The following is a 20,394-nucleotide window of genomic DNA, read 5'->3' on the forward strand; positions in this document are numbered from 1 at the left end:
GCACGCGGGAGGTTGCTAAGCACGAAAGAAGCGTAAGAGTCGCACGAGGCGATAGCCGATTGCGACTCTAGCTTCTTGAGTGCTTAGCAAACCTCCCAAGTGCATCCATAACTCAATAGTGCACGCTATGGCGTTTACCATTTGTTTTATAACATAACATTGAGACATTGGAACAAGAGAAGTCCTTTTATTGAGCTACATCACAAAAAAATGTTCGTGTAGTCTTACATGACAAGAGAAAACAAGCGCGCGAAAATTCAGTCATGACAACCGACTGCACACCAGTAACTCGATAAAGTTTCATCTTCAGACAACTATGAAGATAGTTTCGCATTTCTGGCAGAAGGACGTCGGTCATTACTTTGGAAACAATGTCTGTCAAAAGATTTGCTTTGTAAACATTAGCACACACGTCAGCAGCGTACACCCATGGGCAAATAGTAGACGCTAAATTAATCAATCAGAGCGCGCGCTTTGCTTTAGTTATGTTATAATTAAAATTGGATCAAGAACTATATCCGTTTCTCCTTTGAAAAGCTAGGTACAATTAAGAATTGGCAAAAAACTAGCTACTAGTATCACCGGTGCCATTCTTTTGTTGGTTACGCTTATAGAAAGTAGCCAAATGCAGCTGAAGTTAACGCAGCCAGCACCGAGCCCTACTTGTTCATGTCTCACTTAGCGCGCGCGCTCGATGTGTGACGTCGCTTGACGTTGCGACATGAATTAAAAACTGGCCAGTATCAATCGCATTAGTGTGGACAGCGAAAACAGATCCTTTCGAAAATGCTAGCGCCATTCACATAACATCGTAGGCGCAGCTTATGGTTGTGTGTTTACAATACTCTTCACAGATTAACCTCTTGGAAAGTTTTAGCGAGAATTTGTGTGGACGAGGAATGTCCTACGAAAGTAGTAGCGTGGACGTGAAGCTTTTTATACGTTTTCAGTAAAAAGAGACATAATTGAACACGCATCATTTCCGGAAAACGCACTGAAAACAGAATTTGAAGGGGCCTAGATCAACTAATATTTCAAACAACGGTCTTACTCAGTTAAATAGGGAGTTTAAGAAAACCACGACGGCAACGGCACCGGGTGCGTCGCTAAACAAACGGTTTAATGAGCAGAACAATGGCCCTGGACGTGCGTTATAATTCTTGGTACATTTCTTTGCCGTCCTTTGAAAAACAACAGCATGAAATGACTAAATTCTGCGTTGTCTGGAGAATGTGTTTAGTTTTATTTTCATGACTGTAAAGCGATATAGAACTGTATATATTCGCTATACGAATAAAGTTATTTTATTGTATTGTTGTAACGTGAACCACGACGGCTAATTTTTTAAATTTTTATTTCAAATTTACCGCTGTGTCCCAGATGCAGTTTCGTGACAGTTTTGACAGTGATAAATAAAGTAAATAACTTTAGAGTACCGCGAAATTCGTGGGTAAAATAGATATATATATATATATATTTTAATCGACGTCGTCCTCGGCGTCGCCGCCGTGGTTACTTAAACTGACTCGCTAATAGTTTTTCGTGTACGCATGCAGTACTTACATGTAGAAAGTAAAAAATTCTTAATAAACTATAGTTTCTAGTTTAAATGAGTTTCGATATATACAAATATGAATGATACAGGTATCTACATTACAACACTGTTAAGTCTATGCAGATGAATAGCGGGTACATAAGTACACTAGATTCTGACTTACAGAGCGGTCTGACTGACTGGTCTGCTTAGATGGGAAAAATGGCTGGCGGAAATTATGTAGCGTTTAGTGGGATAAGCTTATTATTGTCAGATCTGCGCAGCCGGACCGGTCAAATTGTAACTCGGTATGCATGTATATATACGCAATTATTCAAATCTCGATCAGTGTTTGCTGCAATTCAAGAGTTTCCATAGGGTTATCCATCATAATTGTTCGCGTTGTTAGTTGTGGACATGGATGTAGATTCGTTGGTGTGCAGGCTACTTAAGAGTCCCTGCCCGTAAAAATCAGACAAATTCTTAATTTCGCGGCAAGGGTCGAAAATTCGATTTCGCTCATATTCTTATGTCAGATAGGCTAGGGCATGACAAAAACTACTGGATAGTTTTTTTGGCAAAATATCCTTTTATTTCAAAGAAATATGCAAGTTACCAAATTCCGTTAAAATCGTCATTTGACGCACCATTGTATTAAACAAGTTTGAGAGCCTCGGATGCAAAACCACATCATTCTTCCGTCTTTAAAACACTCAAATATTTTTGTCCAATGTTTAAATGTGTACTGGAGTGATTTTAGGGAATGTTGCGTTGTCTTTTTGGGTGCACAATAATTAAATTTCGAAGACATGTATTTTCATTCACTTAAAAGTACTTCGTGAATATAGTTAATTTTCACCATGTGCGAAACCTTCAAATGGACCAAGCTTCTGGTGGTTGAATTGCAGAAGGATGGTCTACAGATTCCTGTAAAAATTTCTTTGGGCAAATGATTGTGAGCGACGCGAGAGCTTTTCAAAGTACAATAAAACGTTCGCAGGTTTTTTTTTCTTTTGTTAGTTAATTTTTTGTTTGTTTGTTTGTTTGTTTGTTTGTTCTTGGGAAGGAGGAGGGGGGGGGGGGGGTGGTTCTTTTCGCCCTTTGAATCGTGTGCTCGTTTTGTAACCAGTGTAATATATCTTTTAAAAATCCATAAACTATCAGACTGAAAACCCTAATAAAACAAATCAAGAACTGCAATGGTGGACACTGATACTGGGATACTGATGTAATTCAACGTGCTTTTCTGTGTTTATCTTTTATATTTTTCACTAATTATAAAGTTTGAAAAAGCACTGCAATTCTTTTAAAGAGGCGTTGCTGTTCCCTCTTCCCTATTAAATACAATGTTAAAACTCGGACGAAATTACACATTGTAAGTAGGGTAGGGGAAGAGGCTAAGCAGGTGAAGTTGTTTTCGCTCGCGACTGTTGTCTCGCGTGTGTGCAAAAGCGCCAAGAGTGCAAATTTGTCTCAAGACTTTTGTCCATGATTGCAGGTGAAAACTAAATTAACTGAATCCTCTTCGTTTTATGGGGGTGTCTGGGGAAGGGTTTATAGTGGTAGCACCTTTACAGCGATGTGGTCCATCATAGTGCCAGGCGAATGGATGACTGTCTGGTTCACACATACATTGAACGCCCCAACTCGCACCTTTGACATGGCGACGGCCACACCTCGAGCAATGGAATCGACCTGCCGGGTAAACTACATAACTAATAACTGTCCGTTGCATGCCACATGTCATATAGGGGCGCAACATCTTCCCTCCACCTCAATTTGTCTCCAACCCTGTCAGTGCTCTGTTTCTCTCACAAACATTTCGCGAATTCGCCTTCAATAAAAACATGAAATATTTTAAGAATGACGAAGTCAAACTGTGAATATAAACACTGGTGGCATAATGATCACAATTTCTTCTATATTGACAACATGTGGTTTAGCTAAACTACGTCTACTTGACAACCTTTATCTTCCGCTTTCTTCGCCTCTTGGAGACAAAGATATTTCGGGAACAAGGGGGCAAGGTCATCATGTTAAATGGAAAAAGGGATAATTTTGGATTTTTTAAGGGAACAAGTACTGTCTGGGAATTATCAACAGACACCTGATGTCAAGGAGCAAAATTGCAAAAGTTTTATGCCATTATGAAAAAGTGTTAGCTCTGACTAGAAGATCTTATTGATTTTGAGCACCTTTTACTCCCAATATTCTATAACTCCTTTGGGTATTCAACATCGAGAATTTATCATTTAAAATGAAATAAATTCAGGAACGACACGCCGGATGGAAAAGGGAAATCATTAACGACACCAACTTGATAAGCCATCCAGTTCACAAAAATAACATTCAAACTATTCTCACTGGATTATTAATTAGCTCATTGCAAGACATGCTGTTATTCCATAACATTCCCCCGTTTTCGCCCGTGCTAGTGGCGTCGGTACTGTTTTGCGCCATTTGGAGTTTCTATTTGGTCTCTTCGCTTGAAGCGTGGTCTTGTCGTCCTGTACTCCACAAAGACAGTCGTCTTTTGCAACCCGCCCACCTCCCCTGGTGGCGGTTGACCAAGCTCCTATCTGCTCATATCCTCGTTGCATGCCTACTGCCTCATCAGTCGCGGACTCTTCCCATAACTTAATCTTATTCGATGAGGTAATGAATATGCAGTGAGGATATGGTACTAATGAGAGTATACCAATCAAGAAGCTTGATGCGATGAGAAGAAATAGCGATAATCTGAAGCTGCGTCATCTTGCGCGTACTAATTTGCGATAAGTAAAACCGGAATTTTTGAAGTTTGTTTTCTGCTATGATCTAAGGTTTAACTGCAGAAAACCTCTTTTAATATCGATTGCAGACAGTGAATTAGCTTGCCTATGTCTTTTATTTCCAATAAAGAAAAAAGTTTACATTTGCGCAAGAATAGCTATCCTTTAGACATATTCAGCCAACCTTGGTAAACAAATTGATTAAATAACCGTATCCTCTTTCCTCATTAAAAATGCGCAATTAGAACAGAAAAATTATACACGCTGAGGTCTGCTGAGTCATCCGTCACGCGAAATATTGACATGATTGGCTTACGTCTGTCATCAAAGCGTTGTTTTAACTGTGAGCCGTATCATGTCATATTTCATTTGTCACTGTTAGCTTTTGTTGGAGCTTAACTCGACCAGCCATCACTGGTGCTTATTCAATACCATATTGACTTGTATCTGAGAGTTATTAAGTGGAGACATCCGCCGCAGGTTAAGAATGAGTGTTTCTCTGCTTTTCGTTTTCGTGTCATGGATTTCAGTAATCCTTTATCCAACACGTAGGGGCCAAACCACCCCCCTAATGTTTCATGAAGGCTATATTTGCTTGGTTTATATATTTCTGAACCAAGTTTGGCAGATGAGCTTTCTTTGTTCTCCAGTTTATTTTAATTTGGAAGTTGTGACAAAATGTCAGATTATGACGTCATAATTGATGACGTCACCAAAACGTGCTTTAATTTTTTGTGAAATCTAATGTAAAGATTATGTCATTGGAAAGGCCCTGACTTGAGGAGTAAAATGTCGGAAACCGTTTTTTTGCTATGATGATTATTTTTTGAGATATGGTAAGTTAAATATTTTTTTGTTGTCCCCCCCGGAATTTGCTTAAGCATACTGTCCTTCTTAAGTCAATCTCTCTGGTTTATTTTTTTCTGTTTTATTCTAGGAAGGCTAATAATCTAGAAAAATAGAAAGCTTGATATAGTCAAAAATCGTATGGTTTTAGAAATTTGATTTTCGGCTTTGTTACAGTGGTATTAACAGTAAAAAAACGGATGACGTCACAGGTTATGACGTAACAAAACTAGTTTTAACGCAATAACACTAGAGGGATAATTTTTTATTCCGATTTTCTTCTTTATTTTTGCTTTAGTTATCTGGCACATCACATGTGCAACATAGCTGCATTTGCTGGAACAAAAATACAACTCCAATTTGGGGATTTTTCTCAAGGGGGGGACCCCATATTTTGCAGAAATATTTTTCATATTTAAAATTGCCATATTTCATTTAATTTTTGTGATATGGACAAAATTTTTTGAGGTTTCAACTCCCTTTGATGTGCTCTTTCGAACACATTGTAACAAGTATGCATATTAAAAACTTCAAAAGTGGGAAAAAAACATGACAGCATCACTGTGACGTCACAACTTTGACATTTACCGACATTTTTCACGTAAATATAATTGGCAATAGGTTTCCTGCTCACCTGCCAAGTTTGGTGTAGAAAGAGTCAACACTTTTTAAGTAATGCGAAATAATGTGAAATACCCAAGAACTGAAGAAACATTTGGGGGGTGGTTTGGCCCCTACGTGAACTCGAGCGCAGGGTGAGTGGAAATTTTCCTTTTTACCTGCATTGTATGTTATAGATAGTATCTTACTTAATTTTTCTTCAGTTTGGCTAAAGATGGCTGTTAAAGGATTCTTGATAATTTTGGAAATGGATCTATAATTGAAGGTTTGTCACTAATGATAACTAATTCGTTCGAAGAAGCATCACATTCTTTCAATTTTGTCTTATGGAGAGCCAACGCCATAGCATAAGCTGATAATGTTACGATAATATGTCCAGTTTTGACGATTTAGTGAAATCTAATAAGCAAACGTATTTACTTCTGTTCGTGATCAAGGGTTAGTTTGAAATCTTTGTTTGAATTGTGAGCCAATACGGTTGCGGTGATGATCTCCGATTACCGTAGTAGATTTGGAAGCCATGTGATAGAATGCTACACGCATTTGTACTCGTAACGGAATTCATTTAAAAAAAAAAAAAAAAAAAAAAATTATGTATTATTTGTCAGCATCTAAAACGAGGAAGTGCAGCGAATCTTAAACCAGCAGGTCTGCCTCTAAAAAAATAAAAATTAAAATGACAGCAGTTTAAAAAAAGGCTGTGTTTACTTGATTAAAGGTTGATGCTGAATATTTTCCTCTTTATTGGAAAATGGGTCCAACAGCTAACTGGAGGTGCCTACTGTAAATCCTTGGTCAATAACTCGATACTTTTAAATCGTATAAACAACGACGAATTTGGATTAATTCAATTATCAAATTATCAAATTGCTTCAATTTTCTTATTTCGTGATGTGAATATAATTTTACTTTGTATTATTAGAAAAGTTGGTTTCTTAGCACAAGAAGTATAATCTTCCCTGCATATTTTTATCCTGTAAAACAAGTTGCATGTTAGAGGAAGGTGCTACCGTTTGTTTAAAACCACGCGCAATAGAGACCAATTTGCGCAGGCAGCCGAAATCTGTTCTATTATTTATTTGTTCGGTTTTGTGCACTTACTTGTAGAAGGCTTACCTGCATAATCCGATAGAAACACAAAACTCCAACAAAAGCTGCTGACATAATACTGGAGAGATATTTTTCATAATCGAAATATACGAATGATTTTTCGCCCCTTTTTGGCGATTTTTTCCCTTCGAAAAGGAATATAAAACATTGAATTATAAATCATCTTAAATTCAAGATCGCGCAGCGGGTTACAGTCACCTGCTTTTTTATATTGTAGAAGAAGAAGAAAAACTTCTCTGTATTCCTACCAAGTTAACAGAAATACTCGTGAAAGTATCAGTAAATTAAAAATTATATATATAAAAAAAAAAACTAAGTAGGAACACCAAATGTTATTATATACCGCTAATTTTTAAATAATCACTTTTTCTCAACGGAGGCTGTTTAAATTAAGCGTAAATTCTGACGAGAGGTTTACAGGGGTCTTATCAAATTAAACGCTAATTGTTTTGTAAAAACCTGCCAAAGATTGAGACTCACTTCAGTTCTTCTGAATTTGCTACAACCAGTAACTTTTGGAATATGAATGTAACTAAAAATGCGTTTATGATGGAGATTTAGCGTAGTCGTCGTGTCCCGTATAATTAACAATATCAATTCCATGGCAATCTATTTTCGGTCTTGTTGTGCGAAACTTCTCTGATCATGATGTTTACCCACCGCTAATGTCGACCAAACAGAAGCTAATAATTCGAGGGAACGGTTCCTTCTTTTTTCTATGAGAGAAAAAACTCGAGCTCTTGAATTAACTGTTATTTTTTAGACTAAACTTGAAAAGCTAATAGGCACCTCTTTCCTTATGAGAATATTAATATGCTGTCTGCATAGACAGGTGGCAAGGACAACATGGATATTATATTGACGTAACACCAGATTCTTACAATGACAATTACTTAGAAATGTATGATGATCACTAATGAGAATTTACGCTTGATCTCGGAGACGGATAGATTAAAAAAACATGCCAACCCTCGCACTTTCAATTTACGTTCTTCGCTAATTACTACTAATTAAAATTACGACTTGGAGGTGCCCAGTGTCCGAACATCAGTGTCCAACGTGTTAATGTATCAGAAGTTTGAGTAACAAATGGTAAAGGAAAATGTACCGAGATTATTTACATGGTATTGCAAACTTTTGTGCGACTGTTTTTATAACTTCTCAAAATTAAATTGTAATCAGTATGAAAAGTCGCAACTTTTAACAAAGTTTTAATTATTAGCCCCTAAAGCTGTGATTAAGGGTGTTTTTAGCAGGTCATAATTCAAGGCCAGTAAGCTATTTTCTCCGACATTTTCCTTGCAAAAAAAAAAAAAACGTCAAATGATCTTGTAGTTTTCGTAGGCGGCGTTTCTTTAGTACGTCCACCTTGTTTGCCACCGTAATATCATCTCTTCTAAACGAATGAATGCCGAGTGAACGAACGAATGAATGAATATATTGAGACGAGTACGAGCTGAGGACAAGCTTGCGTGCACTGCATGAGACGCTCGTATCTCTGAGTAGAGTCTAGCTTTTCCAACAGGTCCAAATGTCCATTTATATCACAGGCAACTGGCTTTGCTACCAATAAATTAGCTGAATTTTACAATTAATATGAACGTCTCCTAACGACTGATGAGCTAAGCCACAAGTCTGCTTGCAAGCAACCAAATGTTTATGCATGCTTAAATTACATCCTAAAATTTGCAAGCTGCGTTGCCTTTAAAGTGCCTATGAAGTAAAAAATAATTGCTGTAAAGAAGAATGGCATTTTCCTCGCCTTTCCTGTTTAAAACAAACATCATATAGAAAAAACATGAACGTCATTCACATTACATAACTAGATGGAGCTCGAGGCCTGTAATGAAGTTTTCTGCAAGATGTGGCATGCTCGTCAAAACAAAAGCTTTATTATCGCTAAAAGCTTTTTTTCCTTTTATTCGGCGCAAGTAGAAAAGCATAAAACTAGCACTAGGGTGTTGAAAACCCACCGACGTCAAGCCAGCTTTGTGAAGCGTGGTGAAGCTGAAACTTCATAACTCTCTTTCAAATTTGCCCAACGTGCATTTTTTGTAACATATTTTCACTCAACCATGCTATTCTTCTCAGTACTTTACTGACATACATTTTCACATATAGCAGTTGGGAGAAAGTGCTTGCATATCAAGCAGATATATGTCACTTTTACCGTAATCATCTTCTTTAGTTAAAACATCTTAACGAGAATGCTCATGATTTAATAAGTATTTCAATTATGTAGAGAAATTTGTGCTGATCGTTATTGAAACTTGAAGCACAAACGCTCGATAAAAAGATACATACAAGTCACAGCTCTTCGTGTAGACAACAAAGCTGATCGACAATCTAAGGATAAAGGATGGGCCGAACTCTCAGTTTTCCACTCGTCTAATCTCACTTTACAAATTCTTCAGCTTTCAAGAAAGAAGAAAGAAAGAAGGTTCTGTACTGGAACAACTTCTTTATTTTCCTTATAAATGTTAAACATAAATTGTAATTTGGGGATTAGCAAGCTACATGTCATCGATTCACTGGAGATCTTCTTCCTTGCATCTAATTGACCGCTTGAAAATTCACGAAAGAGGAACCTTGTCTACTGGAAGTGCTGCTTTACTTTCCTTGTATATGTAAAGATTAAATTCCAAGTAACCCTTATTTCGATAATTTCGGGATTAGTTTATGTCAATATTCTAACGAATTTGTCATGGGGTTATAAATATATTCGGTGATATTTCAATTATATTGCAGATTTAATTTCAACAAACTTTTATTTAGCAGACAAGGTTCGCACTTTTCATAATGCGAAAATGAAACGTCTCTTAGCTTTGGTAGAACAGTCAGCTTGATTAACGCGCATAGTGGTGGGCAAACTAAACACATCTCTTGGGTAACACATCAATTTGCATTAATTTAGGTCACGTTAACTTCAAATACCTTAATTAGCTCGATTGTTTATTTCCTCTAGAAACTCGCCCTTCTAAGAACTGCACTTTAGTAAGCTTGGTTGCGCGTTTTATAATGTATTTCTAACAGGCTTTTGGCGAATCGTCCTTCAATAGAAATGTAAACTCCTCGAATGATGACGGCGTAAAACTGTGCAAACAAACAACTGGTCTAACGATGAACACTTTTCCGTTAACACACGTAAAGCTAAAAGTACTTGCACTTCAAAATCTTTATCTTTCTCGTTCTTTGTTTTTTGGAGACTCCAAAGATTTTTGGGAAGAAGGAATTATAATCTTCTGCATGAGACAAGGGATAATTTTCAATTATTTTAATGGAACAAGTGATGTCTTGAAACTATCAACAGAAACTTGATATCAAGGGGCAAAATTGCATAAATTTAAAGTTTGAAGGCATTGGTAGGAAGTGTAAGCTCTGATTAGGAAATCTTTCGTCGTGTACCTTATCGATTCTTGAGCAGCTTTCTCTCCCAATAGTCTTTCACATGTCTTGATATTCAACATCTAAAATTTCTCATTGTAGAATGTACAACTTTAAAGGCAAATACGCGGGATGAAAAAGGGATATCATTAACGAAGGAGACCGTCTTAACAAGCTATATATGATATTCAAAAAAAAAAAAAATTCAAACAAATGAAAGTATAACAATAAAATGTCTTGATGCAAGACTAAATAGCAGAAATCTGAAACTGAATCATCGCTGCGTTTAGTGTAAGAAAGAATATTATTTCTTAGAAGGAAAACCGAAATTTGAGAATTTATTTTCGTCATTGATCTAAGGCTCAACTGTAGAAAATCTATTTTATTGACGCTTGAGAACAGTGAATTTACTCATTAAAAGTGCACAATTAGACCAGAAAGTTTGTATGTACTTTGTGGAGTGCAGTCAAGCGAATAAGTAACATGATTGGTTTACGCCTGTTATCTGAGCACTGTTTTAACTTTAAGCCATATCATGCCATCTTTCATTAGTCGTTGTTAGCTTTTGTTGGAGCTTAATTCGACAAGACATCACTAGTGATTATTCAATGCTGTATTGACTTGTATCTGAGACTTATTAAGTGGAGACATCCGCCGCAGGTTAAGAATGAGTTTCTCTCTGCTTTTCGTTCTCGTGTCATGGATTTCAGTAATCCCTTGTTCAACTCGGGCGCAGGGTGAGTTTAAAAAAATTTCCTCTTTACCTGCTTTGTATTTCATAGATACTATCTTAATTTCTAAGTCAGCGTTCCCCAGTTTGGTTAAAGATGGCTGTTAAAGGATTCTTGATAATTTGGGCAACGAATCTTTAGTCGGAAATTATACCTAAACTAATTTGTTCGAATAGGCATCACATTGTTTGCATTCTGTCTTACGCCGAGTCAGTCCCGTATCTCTCTGTGCTGTATTAATCTTTTCAAGCGCGGACATATGACGAGAGTAAAGAAGCGTAGCATAAACTGATATTGTCACAATAGTCTTTCCAATTTTTGAAAATTAAGTGATATGTAAGCAAACCTATCTACTTCTCTTCGTGATCAAGGGTTAGTCTCTAGTCCTCTGGTTGAATCGATATTTGATTAGACGTAGATTTAGAAGCGATGTGATAGACTGCTACTTGCGTTTGTCTTCATAACCAGCTCATTCAGAAAAGTGTCGCACTGTCAGCATGTAAAATGAGGGAGTGAGACAAATCTTAAACTAGCTTTACCTCTTATACCTAAAAAGGCAAAGGACAACAGTTTTGGTGCAGAAGGCGAGAAACGTATCAAACCACCAGAGATTTCTTAAATCTTTATTGCAGTTGATTAGTATATATAGATTCTGAAGAGTGGATCTCTGTGGCTTGGAAGAAGTAATACGATGAAGCTTGAATACAATTGAATGTTCGCAATACTGACGCTGATCGCAACTGAACTCGAAACCTAAAATTCTACTCCCAAAGCGAACTATTCATGATCTGTCAAATAAAGGAAAACGAACTATTCATGAGCTGTCACATACAGGAAACCGCAATCGTTAAACTATTTAGGACCACAGAGAACCATAAAAAAACAAATAAATAATCACGCATATTTCGATAATCACGCATTGTTCAAAGTCACGCATTCTTCATAACTCACGGGCTGTTCGTGTTCATGTTCATAGATCACGCAACAAGTGTAGAACTGTTCATAACAAGTTTCAAGAAACCATGTTTACTTGATTAAAAGTTATGGCTGAGTATTTCCTCGTCATTGGAAAAAGTGTCTAACAGTTAACTGGAGGTGGTTACTGTAAATCCTTGGACAGTCACGAGATCTTTTTAAGTCTAAAAAAAATATCCTATATGAGATACGTGCATCATCTGGATACAATATCATGTATGAGATACGTGCATCAGCCATATTTACCAAATTAAAATTACTTCAATTTTCTTATCTTGTGTTTTATACCTGATTTTACTTTGTGATACATTTATATATGGCTGATGCTTTTCATTAAAACAGTCAGTTTCTTAACGCGAGTAGAATAATCAACTCTGCATTATTTTGGCCTGTTGATCGAAACTCACAAAGATCTCAGAAGGCAAATTTTTGAGCAGACAAGAGAACTCTGATCTGTTATTTATTTGTTCGGATTGGGGTTCGTTCATGTAAAAGCCTTCCTTGTATAACAAGATACAAACACAGAACTCGAGAAAGCGCTGTTGACATTGTGATGGCACGAGTAAAGAGAATTAACATTTTGATTTTTGTTCTTTTTCTTACATTTTTTCCCGATGAAAAGGAATTTAAAACATTGCATAAATTAACGTAAATTCATGATCGTGCAGTGGGTAATAATCAGCTGCTTGAATATGTATTATAACAAGAGGAAATTTAAGGAGTGTTAAAGAGCGCAATTCAAGGAGTGTTAAAGCGCGCGAATTAAGGAGTGTCATTAAGCGCGATTTAAGCAGCCTTATTGTGCACAATTTAAGGAGTCTTAAAATGCACGATTTAAGGAGTGTTAAAGTGCACAATTTTAAGAGTCTTTAAGTGCGTAATTTAAGGAGTGTTTAATTGCACATATTGAGGAGTCTTACATTGCGCAATTTCAAGAGTCTTAATGCGCGTAATTTAAGGAGCCTTAAAGTGCACAATTTAAGGAGTCTTAAAGTGCGCTATTTAAACAGTCTTAGAGTGCGCAATTCAAGGAGTCTTAAAGTGCGCTATTTAAGTTGTGTTATAGCGCGCAATGTTAGGAGTCTTCAAGTGCGTAATTTAAGGAGTGTTTAATCGCGCAAATTAAGAAGTCTTAAATTGCGCAATTTCAGGAGTCTTAAATTGCGCAATTTCAGGAGTCTTAATGTGCGTAATTTAAGGAGTCTTAAAGTGCGCAATTTAAGGAGTCTTTAAGTGCGCAATTTAAGGAGTCTTAAAGTGCGCTATTTAAACAGTCTTAACGTGCGCTATTTAAACAGTCTTTAGTGCGCAATTCAAGGAGTCTTAAAGTGCACAATTTCAGGAGTCTTAAAGTGCGCAATTTCAGGAGTCTTAAAGTGCACAATTTAAGGAGGCTTATAGCGCGCAATTTAAGGAGTCTTAAAATGCGCCATTCAAGGAGTTTTAACATGCGCAATTTCAGGAGTCTTAAAGTTCGCAATTTTAGGAGTGTTTAATTGCACATATTGAGGAGTCTTACATTGCGCAATTTCAAGAGTCTTAATGCGCGTAATTTAAGGAGCCTTAAAGTGCACAATTTAAGGAGTCTTAAAGTGCGCTATTTAAACAGTCTTAGAGTGCGCAATTCAAGGAGTCTTAAAGTGCGCTATTTAAGTTGTGTTATAGCGCGCAATGTTAGGAGTCTTCAAGTGCGTAATTTAAGGAGTGTTTAATCGCGCAAATTAAGAAGTCTTAAATTGCGCAATTTCAGGAGTCTTAAATTGCGCAATTTCAGGAGTCTTAATGTGCGTAATTTAAGGAGTCTTAAAGTGCGCAATTTAAGGAGTCTTTAAGTGCGCAATTTAAGGAGTCTTAAAGTGCGCTATTTAAACAGTCTTAACGTGCGCTATTTAAACAGTCTTTAGTGCGCAATTCAAGGAGTCTTAAAGTGCACAATTTCAGGAGTCTTAAAGTGCGCAATTTTAGGAGTCTTAAAGTGCACAATTTAAGGAGGCTTATAGCGCGCAATTTAAGGAGTCTTAAAATGCGCCATTCAAGGAGTTTTAACATGCGCAATTTCAGGAGTCTTAAAGTTCGCAATTTTAGGAGTCTTGAAGTGCGCAATTTTAGAAGTCTTGAAGTGTGCTATTTAAGGAGTATTAAAGTGCCAAATTTAAGGGGTGTTAAATTGCGCAATTGAAGGAGTCTGAAAGTGCGTAAGTTAAGGAGTGTTAAAGTGCGCAACTGGAAGAGTCTTAAAGTGCTTAATTTAGGGAGTGATAAGCGCCCGAGGAAACTTAAAACTCGATATATTACGTAAGGCATTTTTTGGTGATTTTACGAAAGTTTTAATAAAAAAACACTTGGCTCAGATACTGATAATGTTCCAAATTGTTTCTGTGGTTCAGAACCAAGTTACAGAAACGCTCGTGAAAGTATCAGAAGAATGCATAAAAATTAAAAAAAAAAAAAAAAAAAAAAAAACAGATAGGAACAGAGAATTTTATCTTATTTTTTATTTGCAGTGTAATGACTAAAATCTCCGTGATACTCATCATTACCCACCGCTAATTTAAAATAAAAATACTGTTAGCAGAGGTTGTTTAAGCGCAAATTCTAAAGAAACGTTTGCCGGGGTCTAGACCCAATAGTAAAAGTGTTATTGAATTAAATGCGAATTATTTTGTGAAAATTTGCCAAAGATTAAAATCGATGATGATGTAAATCCGACATAGACGTCATGTCTCGTATTAATTAGCCATTTCCAAATTTAAGGCAATCTAATTTCTCTCTTGCAACACGGAAATTTTCTCGAATACTTGATCTGACCTATCAGTCAACAAAAGGTAATATTTGGAAGGGACGGTTCCTTCTTCTGCCGTTGAGCGAAATTTCGGGTTCCACAACTACTAATTTTTTTTAAACTAAAGTTGAAAAACTTGATCAGCACTCTCTATTGTCAGAATATTAACAGGCTGTCTAAATAGACAGTTGGCAAAAAACAAAACACAAAAAAAAAAACAAACAAACAAACAAAAAGCACGGCTATTATGTTGAAATACCTCCAAATTCTCACAAAGACAGTAACTGAGAAATGTATGATGCTTAGATAGGATAATTTACGCTTGATATCGGCAATGAGAAGATTACAAAACAAGCCGTCACTTGCACTACGTTGTTCTCTAATTATTACTAAATTACGACTTCGAGGTGTCCAGTCTTCTAAATATTTGTAGTTTGCTATTTCATTTAAACACCAAGTAAGTGATTTAAGCATCAGGGTGGAATGTGTAAGAAATAATTCACCTGAGGTACGAGTAACATGTAAACAAACACTTTGTACTGAGATTGTCTACATCGTGTTGCAAACTTCTGTTTGATTGTTTTAAAGTTCTTCTGAAAAATTAATTATTTCTAACACGCTACATATGGAAAAAACACTTGAAAGTACTGGTGAAATGAAACTAATGATATAATTTTACCTGCGTTTGCATTATTTCTTTGAACTGTGAAATTTATTTTATCTAGTTCCCATAAATAAGATGTTATCAGTGTTATTCAAGGCACCTAGTTGATATACCTTTAGCTTTAAGAAAGTGTAAAAGGGACTGAAAAGTACCTAAAATTAATCTGGTCCACTAAAAACTGAAATTTCTCGATTTACTATCGCATTTCCTCGTAAATTCTTCTTAAAAAAGCGATGACACTGAAAAGTGAACTCATAAATAAATTATGCAGTTATCATGGATCCTCACAAGACTTAGCGAGCGGGAATGAAAATTGCGACTACACTCTTAGCTCCCCTTTAAAGAAGTTATTTCATATATATTTGGTATCACAACAATAACGAACCGGATAGAAATTATAGTTTCACCAATTTGTTTCTACAAAGGTCTGGCAAAAAAATCAATCTTGTGCGTGGAGAGTAAAGCGAAATAAAGATATACTGCATGTTGATAGGAGATACTATGTACATAAGCCCTCAGCACTCACTCCTAAATTACTCTGTTCTTTAAAATGTTTGACTATTTATTTTTGTCTCAGACTTTAATTATAAAAGCATGTTTCAAATTTTCTTTTATTTATTATAAGCTCTAGATAAACATGTTTATATTTTTTTTCAGATGGAGGACGTGAGCTGTACTTTCCAGCCCACTATTTCTATGCCGAGAAACGTCTAGTGAACCACTGGATAAAAACCATGATTGTTAAGGACTTGGACGAGTGTGAATACCGTTGCTACCGGGATGCAAACTGTGTCAGTCTTAATATTAAGAACAAAGACCCTAACGGAACGCATGAATGTGAGCTGAATAACTCCACTCACTTGGAGCATGACGGGGATCTGAGGAACAACCAGCTTTACTACTATCGTGGCGCCGAAGTAAGTAACCATGACATTTTTAACCTTGCGCCCTCGATTGCTTTGTTAGATTGTATATTACCACCGGGAGTCCTCACTCACAAACGTTTGAGGCTTGAACAAGTAATGAGAACAAGCAGGCCTTAAGCCAGAGACAAGAAGCGAGCAGGACTCGGAGAGAACACAATTCATCCTTGCAGGGAGGAAGTGGTTGGGGTTGGCAAAAGTGTATAGTTGAAAAGAAAACAATGTAAGAGAGAAGACAATTGCAGGATAATGCTGACCTATACATATCCAACCAGCGTGTACAATTATAACGAATTATCCCACAGCTTATGACACAGTTAACGTTTGGCCAACTGATTTTAACCTATTTTTCACTGATTATTGCAGTCTGTTGATAAACAGAAATTTATTAGACGACTTCTTTTGTTTCAAACACGAGTAGTATCTTTCTAGTCATGCAGGAAAAACAAACACCGGAAGCTTGAAGTTTTCGAGCTAACTGCCAATCAATTTTAGAATATTGCGATCGATATATATAAGATACTGTACTGGAACAAAACACTCTTAAGGCTAAAGAGTCGTTTTCGTTATAGGTTTCATGTAAATTTTGGTTAGGATTAGGCGATACGCCCAAAACATCTCAGTATTTTATCACAAATGAAATGGCTTAGATCACACTCTGGTTGTGTTTAATAATACCTCCTTTTTCTTCCGCATTTTGTCGGGTAACAGAATTTCAGTTTAAAAAGTAAAGAAGAGCTGTATCGTGTCATTCGAAGATACCTCATTCGTGCTTAACCTTGCACGTTCTTAATTTCGCGAGGTTTTATTTCGCGACTTGAGGATATGATGTTAAGAAAAGAATATTAAAAATCGCAAAAGTACGTCGAGAAAGATCAAATAACACTTGATGAGGCAATTGCTCGACTTCGTAAATTGATTACCGAAGTTAATTTCGCGAGCGTTTTTTGCGAGTCTTAAAATTCGGGAAAAATCACGAAAATTAATACTCGCGAAAAAACTGAGAGCGCGAAAAAATATGGGAACTTTAATACCAGGTTATGTAAGAAATAATCCTTGGCCAGGTTTAAATGATGTTTAGTCACGGGTTCATTGGTAATCGGTTGATTATTTTTCCTTGAAAATATCCAGTCTTTATGTGGTCTTGCTTTCAACTAATTAGCATTCTTCCTCCGATTCACCGTCATCTTCAGCTTGTAAATTCACAAAAACCTCTTTAGTACAGTCATAAAATTTCCATTTGTAGGCTACTTCTAGGGAAACGGGATCCTCGGATAAGGAACTTGGAGATTAAAACAATGGGAAAGCTATGAAATTAAATGTACTTGTGAAATTTGTTTTCCTGCAATCGCAAAATGCAGCTCCCAGATTCTCGCGAAAATTAGTAAGAATAAGCTCACTAATTTTTGCTACTTTGATTTAGAATCATTGTGGAAAGCCCCAGGAGAAGTGCCAAAACAACGCAACTTGTCTGTCTGGTTTTACAAGTAAGAAATATCGATGTGTGTGCAGTCCTGGTTTTGAGGGCGAAAACTGCGAAGACGGTAGGTATAAAAGATATCTTCAGTCGTAACAAGAGAAACAAAAAAACATCTTATCTTGTAGGAACTTTGAAGCAAGCCAAGAGATATTATTATGCTAAAAATGACTTTCCATGTCTTACTACAACGAAAACCCAGAGGGTGCTTCTGTCCACCTACTCCTCCCTTGCACTACGGTCGGGGTGCGAGTGAGGAAAAAATAGCAGAGCATGACTCACAATGCTTAACACACAGAGTCAGTTTCAAAAACCGTTGGGTTAGAAAACCGGCGGAGAAAATCACATATTTGACCGTTGGCTTAAATATAATAATTGCCGTTACTAACTCTGTTAGCAGTAATACGCAAGGATCGTACTATTGCAAGTGTGAAGATGGATTCGTAAAGAACGGTGCAACCTGTGAAAGTGCACTATAATTTGGTTCATAACATGAGTATCCTTACGTTGCTTAAAATTAGTTACAACCTGTCCGTAAGGAGTTGCTATCCGCTCCATCCCCCATTATGTGCAAGACACAACTCATTTTCGTATTCTCGGTGTTGGACTGGAACTACAATCGTGGACAAAAGTCCTTGGGACACTTATGTAATATAACGAATTATCTGTGTTTTAGAACTGACGTTTGACAAAAAAAAAACAAACAAAAAAAAACGCTGCTATATCCTTTAAAAGCGCGTTGCTGTCCCCCCTCCCCACTCAACACAATGTTGCAAATCAGGTGAAATTGCAGGTACTACTTTTCAACATTGTATGGGAGGTGGGGGTCGAGGTTGGGCAGGTGAAGTTGTATTCGCCTCTGGCGTGTGGGCAAAAGCGCCAAAAGTGCAAATTTGTCCCAAGACTTTTGTCCATGATTGTAGCTTGTGACTGCGGCTAATGCGGGGAGTATTTTCAAATGCAAACGACTTTCATCTCCTTTTGATGATATTCCCCCACACGAGCCTTCATTCCAAGCTACAACCATGGTCACAAGCGTTAGAAATCGTCATTCTTTTCGAATTTTGCTCCTCCCTACCCCTGTGTAATGTTGACATAATACTTAAGTCCAACACAAGTTTGCATTATACCATTTTCCAACATGGAAAGGGGAATGAGGCTGACACTCATTCTGTAGATATAACGGTTATAAGTTCAGCTTCTGGCAAATTTTCCCACACATGCAATTTCTCCATGATTGCCGTTCCAGTCCAATACCGAGAATACGACAATGTTCTGTTATTACACCTCTTCATATTTCACGTGATTTACTCCAATGGAAATTTAGTTCTTTTATGTATTTCATACGCCAAACCAAAAAATCGGAGAGCATTAAAGACGCTAGAGTTTCTCGCGACTGCGCATCGAGCAACTCTATGATCCACGCTAAAGCATGAATCAATTCTTAATTACGTATTTCATTGATTTATTTTTTTCGTGCTTGTTCAAATGTCTTTCTGCGTTTATCACATATTTATTTGCAGATTTGGGTATTTTCTTTAGTTGATGTATGTCACTGGCAAAATTACCAAAATCTGGCCGATGCAAAAAGACGATATGACTACGAAACACAAGGTGACGCCAAATGTGACGACACCCTCAATGGCTGGTATCGCTTCCAAGGAGCTGCAGGCACAAAAATGGTGACCACATGTCCACCGGAGTTCCATTGTGATGCAGCCTATCCTGTCTGGTTGAATGGTAGACATCCTACAGTGGCTGAGGGTGAAGTCTCGAAAAAAGTCTGCCATCGCAAGGGGACAGACCCAGATATAGACTGTTGCCTCGAGTGGCGCTCCATTAAAGTAAAGAACTGCGGCTCCTACTATATTTACAAGTTATTTCGCCCAGCGTATTGTCCCGCCCGTTACTGCAGCACTGACTAATCCAGTTACAAATGACCGTACTGTAAAACCTAGACATTAAGTGACAGCTGTTACGTTTACTTTCATTGGTCTTTTTTTCTTTGCGATTACTAACAGGCCCGGGTACCCGAAAAACAAGCAAATGGAATTAGAGAAGGAATTTGCTCAGCATTATACCTTTTTCGACTGGGTAGTTTGTTGCCCCATTTCAGACCATGTGATAATACTCTTGAGAATTCTTCCCTTCAAATTTTCAAATTGTCCCATGCATGTGAATAAATAGTTTTTATATGGATAAAAGAACAATTCTCTAGAGAATACCACGTGGTTTGTTACAAAAAAAAAAACAAAAACAAAAACAAAAACAAAAAAACACAAACAAAAAAACAAAAACAAAAACAAAAACAAACGACCAAGCGGAAAACGTTTATTAACGATAATATTATATTGTGGGGTGAGGGGTGATGCCTCAATACTGGACCTTTGCAGTTCGACCGTCGCTCACGGCGTACAAGTATTTCTACACAGATTGTTTCATGTTGTAGGAATCATGGGAGATGAGGGGCACGGAGTTAATAATTTCCTGTCAAAATATCTTCTTTACAGCTGGATTTTTTGTTTGTTCTCTATCATTCTTCCTTTTTGAGAGGGGAGAGTACAAGCTGCGCAGGA

The 20,394-nt window shown here is 37.0% G+C and overlaps 2 protein-coding genes across 2 annotated transcripts in view; both read left to right on the plus strand.

Moving 5' to 3' along the window:
• Window positions 1–20,394, plus strand: part of LOC149104515 (pancreatic secretory granule membrane major glycoprotein GP2-like) — a 290,181-nt gene that overhangs the window by 24,149 nt on the left and 245,638 nt on the right. The gene's annotated exons all lie outside the window — the stretch shown is intronic.
• On the plus strand, window positions 10,919–18,532 carry LOC149104518 (uncharacterized). Its single transcript, XM_089271008.1, has 3 exons — window positions 10,919–11,003; window positions 16,076–16,335; window positions 17,765–18,532. The coding sequence occupies exons 1-3, from the start codon at window positions 10,934–10,936 to the stop codon at window positions 17,912–17,914; spliced, it is 480 nt and encodes a 159-aa protein (XP_089127134.1). The 5' UTR covers window positions 10,919–10,933; the 3' UTR covers window positions 17,915–18,532.

This window comes from Orbicella faveolata, unplaced genomic scaffold (genome assembly GCF_042242905.1).
Source record: "Orbicella faveolata isolate gen_17 unplaced genomic scaffold, um_ofav_v1 contig_34, whole genome shotgun sequence".
Classification (NCBI taxonomy): domain Eukaryota; kingdom Metazoa; phylum Cnidaria; class Anthozoa; order Scleractinia; family Merulinidae; genus Orbicella; species Orbicella faveolata.

Bases quoted from the DNA above. Each gene is read 5' to 3' on its own strand.
- LOC149104518 (XM_089271008.1), top strand. From the start codon at position 10,934: ATGAGTTTCTCTCTGCTTTTCGTTCTCGTGTCATGGATTTCAGTAATC. The intron at 11,004-16,075 runs GTGAGTTTAAAA...ATTTTTTTTCAG, and splicing joins TTGTTCAACTCGGGCGCAGG to ATGGAGGACGTGAGCTGTAC. The intron at 16,336-17,764 runs GTAAGTAACCAT...ACTTTGATTTAG, and splicing joins ACTACTATCGTGGCGCCGAA to AATCATTGTGGAAAGCCCCA.